Raw genomic sequence first — 7,388 nt, 5'->3', positions numbered from 1 at the left:
GGGACGGGGACTGTTGTATTTTTTTTTAATCATGTAGGTCACATCCTCCCACCCCCTCCTCACCAGCAATTCAGCCTTGATCATTCGGATGAAGGAGGACAGCTCTCATCTCTCAGGCTGCCAAATCCTGGTGGCAGGGCCATTGTCTTTTATTTGACTACAGCGTGCCAAGTACATTTATGGCACTGTATAAATAATAAATAAAAATATTCATTGCTTCCCTCTCTGCTGACTTACACTGACGCGAGAAGCAGGACAATCCTTTGCCCCCCCCCCCTTGCTCCCCCCCTTACGTAACTCTCTGAAGATGGCTTTTTCCAGGGTGCCAAACAATTATCACAGAAGTGACCAAATTTGCCCATAGCCTCCAAAGGGTTAGCCCCAAGAGCTGGTGAAAAGGAAGATGAAAAGGAATAGTCAGTGGTGGCCGTGCCCTGGGAAAGGCCAGGACGGCGCAGGGGGGGAATGCAAAAGCTGCAAGCTAAGGACCGTGCCCCGGCCCCATCGCCAACATCCCTCATCCAGCGACTCCCACCCCTGCCACCAGCAAAGCCCAAGGGGGCTGCATTTCTCCCCTTCCAGCAAGGATGAATTAAGCCTACCGTCCGACTCTGAGTATCTCCTCCCCCTGTATCTTACCTGCTTAAGTTCCCAACTAAACTGCATTTTAACTGGCACTAATCCTGAAGAGTCCCATTACAAGTTTTTACTGCCATTAAATCCCTCCAGATCAACAGAAAAGAGAGAATCCTGAGAGACTGAGTCAAAGCTAAAGCATATCGCAGCCTCCTTGCCGCTCTGCGCCACGCAGCACTGAGCTTAAAAAAAAAGAGGGAGAATGACAGAGAAAGTAGGACTGAAGAGGGGGGAGAAAAAACATGCTTGAAAACCCACTGACTTTAAACATTTATAGCCTTAAAACTCCTGAATCACTTTTTAGCACATACATAGGCACAGAGGTTTGTTCCAAGGATCTCGGAAAGCATAAAAACCGTGCCATTCCAGAGAGTGCAGGATGACTAAATCCATAATAGATGTACCCATCTACAACTGTAAAAAATTATCTGAGATCATGTTTATGTACACATTAAATGTAAGTCACCAGTTAGAAAGGTCTATTACTAACATACTGTATGCTGTAGCTATTTTAATAGCTATTTACTTATGAAGACTTTAGCATAATATGTATATGTTATATATATGCATATACAGATGTATACTGCACTATATAGTATCTATACATAGTTCATACTATAGTAACTGATGATTTTACAGAGGTGCAGAGAAATCATTAGATTTTAAGGCATAAAATTTCTGACTATCATCAGAAGTCTGAGTTTTTTCACGCTTCACTATGAACCAATGTTTGTTATATTAAGCACTAGTTGGCACCACTAATGTTATATATAAAGGTCATATTTAAGCAAAAGACTGAACTCAGTTCAACTTACTTACAGGAAGATGTGCTCCCAGAGAAGCACTCTGGTAAGAAATTCAACTCTACCCCATAGTATAATGTTTGGGGGTTTGGGGACTTAATTTTTTGGGTTTTGGTCAAGCAAGGTGCATTGGAGTCTCTGCATTTTAAAAAAGGTTCTGATTTATTACAAGAGGACAGAATTGGAAGTGGCATGGTCTTACTTCTGTCTAACTAACTCATATGTCCACAAAGGGCTCCTGACAATAAAAATCATACTGCTGGTGAAAGGACTGTCTATTTTCTGCTTTTGGACACCGCCACATAAAACTTCCTTTGTGTCGTGCAGCAATGTGTGGAAGTACCACAAAAGCCCGTTGACAGTAAATGAGCAATCCCGTGGAAGATTTGTACTGCCTCCAAGCCATCCAGTTAGACAATCTTCCCCTTGCAGACCCTTACAAGGTGCAAGACTGACCCCCAATTTTGGTCCCCTTGGAAAATTTCTTGCTGACAGATATACCCGCTCTGTGTTTTTCCTAGACTTCTCCAGCACAGTTATTTGATGTACAAAAGTCTCAAGCTCAGAAAAGCATCTAACTTCCATCAAGTGAGTAATAGCCCATTGACTTTAATGTCGCCACTCATGAGCGCAAAGTTAAGCACATGCTTAAGTGTTCTGCATATCTGGGATCCTTGTATAATTTAGATTTAATGTGCCGCAGAGTACAATGTGGAAAATAATTCATTTTTCAGTTTCATGGCCAAGCATCTACTAATGCAGAAATACAGCAGATCCTTCTTTGCAGGTTTTTTCAGTGAGACTTTTGCTTTGCATCAACCTGAAATGTTTCATTCACCTCGGAATAACATGTGTTGTTTTGTCTTCCAATTATCTCCTTCTGTCCCTTTCCTTTGTTACAGAAAAAATCTTCATTTTCCTTTTTTTTTATAAAATGTAGGTCAATTTTATGAGGAGTGCCTTTAGAAAATGACAAGTCAAAAATACATGTCAGAAATATCAAACAAAGTATTTTGTTTCAAGTAGACTAAAATGAGCTACTTTGGCAAATACCAGAATTTCCCTCTGCTGTCTTATGCTCTCCCCAGATTTTTTTCAGTAAAAATATTGGCCAGTTTTAACTCACAAACTTAATTTTTTGGGAAAAAAGCATATCTATTGAAAAAAATAGCTGACCTATGTGGCATAGAAACAAGCCCTTTGTCTCAACATTTCATTAACATCTTAAAAAGCAAATAAGTCAAATATGTGTGAAATTTCAGCAATTTATATTAATTTGCAGGCATGCAGAAATCCATTTCTCTCCTTTTTATGTCAATTACAAAATTACTATTTTGATACTTTATTAGCTTCTTTGGCATTTCCAACTAATTTATAGGCATGGATACTATTTTTTTATTATTATTAACCTACTGCATTCTAAATTATTTTATTTAAATGCCCTGCTGGCTGCCCACATTTGCTTTTATTCTATTACTACTGTATATGAATGGAAATTACGTATAGCTATTAGATTATTTCACACATTAGTCCATTTTATATAATCTTTCCTGTATTTATTGCCTTCGTTAGACTGAAATACCGCAGGCACTTGTTTCTCTAATGTGTCTGAAGCTCTCCCCTTATTGGAAATTGGGTTATATCTCCTGATTACAGTCAGATGAAATCCAGACCCAGGAGCCGACTGCAGTATTCTGCGACAGGCCACCTTACCAGCAGGGCTTTTGCAGGGGGTCGGGGCCATAGCAGCCCCACACACACACCCCAGATGGGTGCAGGCTGGCAGTGCATGCAAGGATGCTCTGGCTGGGCTCGCCAACACTGCTGCCAAGGGGCAGAGCTCCGGCCAGGGACCTGACCCGGCCAGCATGGCTCTACCCCTGCATCCAGCAGCTCCACCGCACAAGGTGAACTGGCGGAGGCGGCGGGTTCTGGGTTGGCATCCGGGCAGGGGGAGAGCGATCCGGCATGCTGCCAGCCCAGGGAGCTGAAAGGGAGGGAGATGCTGCCAGGGCAGCTCTTTGCCTGCAGGACTCACGGGGCCAGTGCTGCTCTCGGGGAGGAGCGGGCTTCTCCTCCCTCAAACTGCCCGCAGCTGCACCAGCGTGAAGAGCCGCGGCTTGACGTATGGTTTCGCAACTGCAAGGGTTAACATGGGAGAATCAACAGCCACGGTGAGGTGGGTTCCTGGGTCAGCTCTGGCACCAGTTTGGGGCCAGCTGAGCACAAAGGGGTGGCACTCAGCAGGGTGAGCATCCCCTGGGCCGGAGAGAGAGAGGCAGAGGCCACTGAGCTCAGCACAGGGAGCCCCCAGCTGCCCTCGGTCCAACACGCTACCCTAGCACAGACCAGCTCAGACAGGCCCGCTCAAGCATCCACACAGCGCAGCGGGGACATGACGTTAGTCACTGTCTTGCATGTCATTAGGAAGTAAATGCTGGGGAGCAGCCAAGGCACCATCCAAGTCCTTAGACAGCCCGGAGCCTTTCAGCCCACTTTTCCGGGGAAGCGGCAGGTTGGCAGTCATAGGCACCTCTCGGAGCAGCTCTTCCCAGGCAAGGCCCAAGGAAGAGGGTCCAAGGAGACCCTCAAGGTGGCTGTCATGGGGTGTGGCCAGCCTGACCTTGACAAGCATTCCCCAGCCAGGCACAGTAATGGATTTTGTGAGTGCATCTGGCATTTTGGCTGCTGTACAGCGCCAGTGGGACACCTTCCCCAGGTACCGTCATGCTACAAAGACATTTGCAAGCAGATCTGGGTCTAGGCAAGTAGGCATAATATCCCTTAAAATAACTAGCCCTTTGTCAGCTTGGATTGCATCCTTTGCTGACTCCTTGTGCTGGATGCAGCTGTCCTTGCCAGCTGATGTAGCAGGCCAGGAGGCTGATCTGCCTCACTTCTGCTGTGGACACCAGATCACACACATAAGAGAGACTGGAAGCTATAGTTGTTCCTCTTGGCCACCTGGGACTGGTGAGTGACTGCATCCTTTGAAAGTCTGAACCGGCTAATTTAAGGAGTCAGGATAAACGGAGGAAGAGGAGAGCACACCTCCAATCTCCCCTGCACATGGCTTCACCCTGCACCCTGGCCAAGCAGTGCATTGAGGGGGTGAGTGAATTGCAAGCAGTATGCGGGCTTTGGAAGCAGGAAAAAAGGAGATTCAGAAGATTGAATCCCTCCCAAATCAGGGCATCTGAAGCAGTGTGATAGACGCCTGAATGGCTGCTCTCAAATTCTGCAGGACCCTCTGCATGTCCAGAGAGTGGAAATCCATGAGCCCAGTAGATCAAGCTCATTCACTCATGTCTTTTGGATGGAGATACTCCCACCTGCCTTTATTCCCCAGAGGCAGCAGTTGGCCTTCTGTTTTTACCAGCCAATTTTTATCTGATTCCAGATGCTCTGGTAGATCATAATTTTATCCAAACATTGCACTTGCACCAGTAGCTGTGTTTGAGGTGTACCACAACGATCTGAGTATGTACTGTGGCCTTTCTCTTCCTCAAGAAACAAAGCACATATGCGTTAGGATAGCAAAAGCAAATACAGGTATGTTGGCAAAGAAAAGTAGAAGAAAATGACCTCAATCCAACACACACAGGCAGCCCTATGGTGAAATCAACTAAAATACACCCAGAGACTTGTATCCAAAGGCTCTGTGAAGCTCCAGGAGTTACCACTTTCATTTGGTATTTCATGCACATATCTCTGCAGGTATGAGGAATATCTTGGAAAACATGAGAATGAAAGCATGGCTCTCTCCATGAGCCTAGGCACAGCCTGAAACAATAGATCACAGCTATGAACTATCCCATTTAGCTCAGACAGTTGAAAACCTAATGATGACAAACTAATGTTAACGCTGATAGGGCTGGCTGGTTTTGAACAGTGCCTTTCAGTCTGAGGAAGTCCACGGCTTCTACAGAGTCTCCGCAAAAACCTCCACCTCAAAGAAAAGCATCCCCCCCTCCCTGCCCCCCTCAACACAGCACACTGCAAATGCGGAGACAGCATGAAACAAATAGAGGTTGAAATTAAAACAAATAACAGGAGCACTTCTGCACGGATTGTATTATTCTGTGTCATATTTCATTCCAGGAAAAAACAACAAAAGGGAAAAAAAAACCTCTTCAAAATTAATCCACCACAGAATTTCCAACCTGCTGCACAGGACACTGTATATACGGGTGGACAGGACACCATTGATTTCTAGACTATCATGGGGGACACAAGAGACAGTAACTATAACCAGTCTAGCAGTAGCAAACGCACACTTGCAGTCCTCTTCTTCCTGCTATCCCCAATAGCAGCATGTGTGACCTATTGCTGTTTGGTGGCCCTGCAATGGCATGACCCCTTAAGCAACCCCAGTGATCGAGTAACAAATTCAGCATGGGCAATTGAGCCTCACAACACTCAATTCCTTGTGAGTAACCTTGCCACAGAACAAAAATAAAGCAGTGTGCAAAGCTTCAGACCCTCATGAACCAAACAGTGCTACCCTGCATGCATGAGCAATCTCCTCAAAATCCTCAGTGTGCAGAGCCCAGCAAAAGCAAATGCTCTGCGCAGACAAAATGCAGTGCATGTAAACAAGGCAGCAAAACGCACTCTGAACAGGAAACAATTTCTTGTGCTAAGCTTCCAAAGGTCTGGAAAAAATGACAGTATAACTTCAAACACAAGCAATAGTAAATCATCAAAGCCATGCTGATAAACCCCCATGGGCAGAACTTGTCCCCAGAATAAACTAACAAACTATATTTGCTAGCCTAATGGCCAGTGTTCCTGCACAAATTATTTCCTCCTGAAAAAACAGTTTACAGCCATTTTACACATTGTCTCCAAAGCTCTATTAATTCATTTCTTGCTGACAGTCAAGGTGTGGTTTGGGATCATGCAAGTAAGCACAGTTCAGTTCTGTTTCTAATTCATTCCTGAAGCACTTAAAACATGTAAAGCCGCAACTGAATACCAACAAGGAGCAGTTGTGCTATTTAAACTAAGGACTAAAGCTATGATGTGACTCTCAAAAAAACCGAATGCTTTCCCAGTAAAAGCAAAGAAGAGAGGGTAGAGCAGCCTCTTCTGTGGAAAAGGCTGCTTTGGGGGTTTGGGTGGATCCATTACCTTTTTGTCGCTCAAGCCAGACACCTGGTCCACATATTCCTCTTGGATCATGAAGGCAGCCAGGTTGGCAGTGTAGCTGGCCAGAAAGATGACAGCGAAGAAGGCCCACACCGACACCATGATCTTGCTAGTGGTACCCTTGGGATTCTGCACTGGCACGGAGTTGTTGAACACCAGCCCCCACAGCAACCAGATAGCTTTGCCAATGGTGAAAGAGGGACCTCCTGGCTCTAGAGTGATTGAGAAACAGGATCCCACAGTGAGCATCTCAGAGTAAGTGGTCTGCATTTCTATTCACATAGGCATCTTCATTTCAGAGTTAAGAGCAGTATCTATTCACACATGTGAGATGAATGTCTGCAGCTGCACTCCCCTGTGTTCATGACACCATATCTCAGTGAAGTGCGACCCTGAAAAATGACTTTTTTAAAAGGTCCTCAGGCTTCCATACTTATTCTGTCTCAAAGATTTCCGCTGAAGACTTATACAAGGGCTTTTTTTGTCTCTGATTGGAGTATCTAAAAGCCCAAACATTCCATTTTGGTTCAAGTGTTGTCACCAGAAATAGAGTTTGCTCACAAAAACTCTATCCTCGTTGCTAGCTATTCAACGGTGATGTTGTCCTTGAAATCCCAGCATACACCTGTGCAAAACATGGCCTTCACTGTACTTGTACAGGTGCAAGGAAGAGCACTATCTGAAATAACAGGGCACTACAAATACCTCTGCAAGAAGGTTTCATTACCCAGTCTGTTGAAGACACACAAGCCAGAGAAGAACACAGCTCCCTCTCCCCATCTTCTGTGTCTAAGGTAC

General features: G+C 45.1%; 1 protein-coding gene across 1 annotated transcript in view; it reads right to left on the bottom strand.

The window, feature by feature from the left end:
• The window catches only part of GRIN2B (glutamate ionotropic receptor NMDA type subunit 2B), a 168,705-nt gene that overhangs the window by 17,622 nt on the left and 143,695 nt on the right, over positions 1-7,388 (bottom strand). The window contains exon 8 of the mRNA XM_035903230.1: positions 6,573-6,802. Coding sequence (XP_035759123.1) covers positions 6,573-6,802 — 230 coding nt within the window. The remainder of the gene's footprint in view (positions 1-6,572; positions 6,803-7,388) is intronic.

The sequence above is a fragment of the Egretta garzetta genome, unplaced genomic scaffold, assembly GCF_000687185.1.
Source record: "Egretta garzetta isolate BGI_Z169 unplaced genomic scaffold, ASM68718v1 scaffold51, whole genome shotgun sequence".
Taxonomy (NCBI): domain Eukaryota; kingdom Metazoa; phylum Chordata; class Aves; order Pelecaniformes; family Ardeidae; genus Egretta; species Egretta garzetta.
Note: the sequence above shows the minus strand (reverse complement) of the source record. Positions and strands in the feature narration are given on the sequence as shown.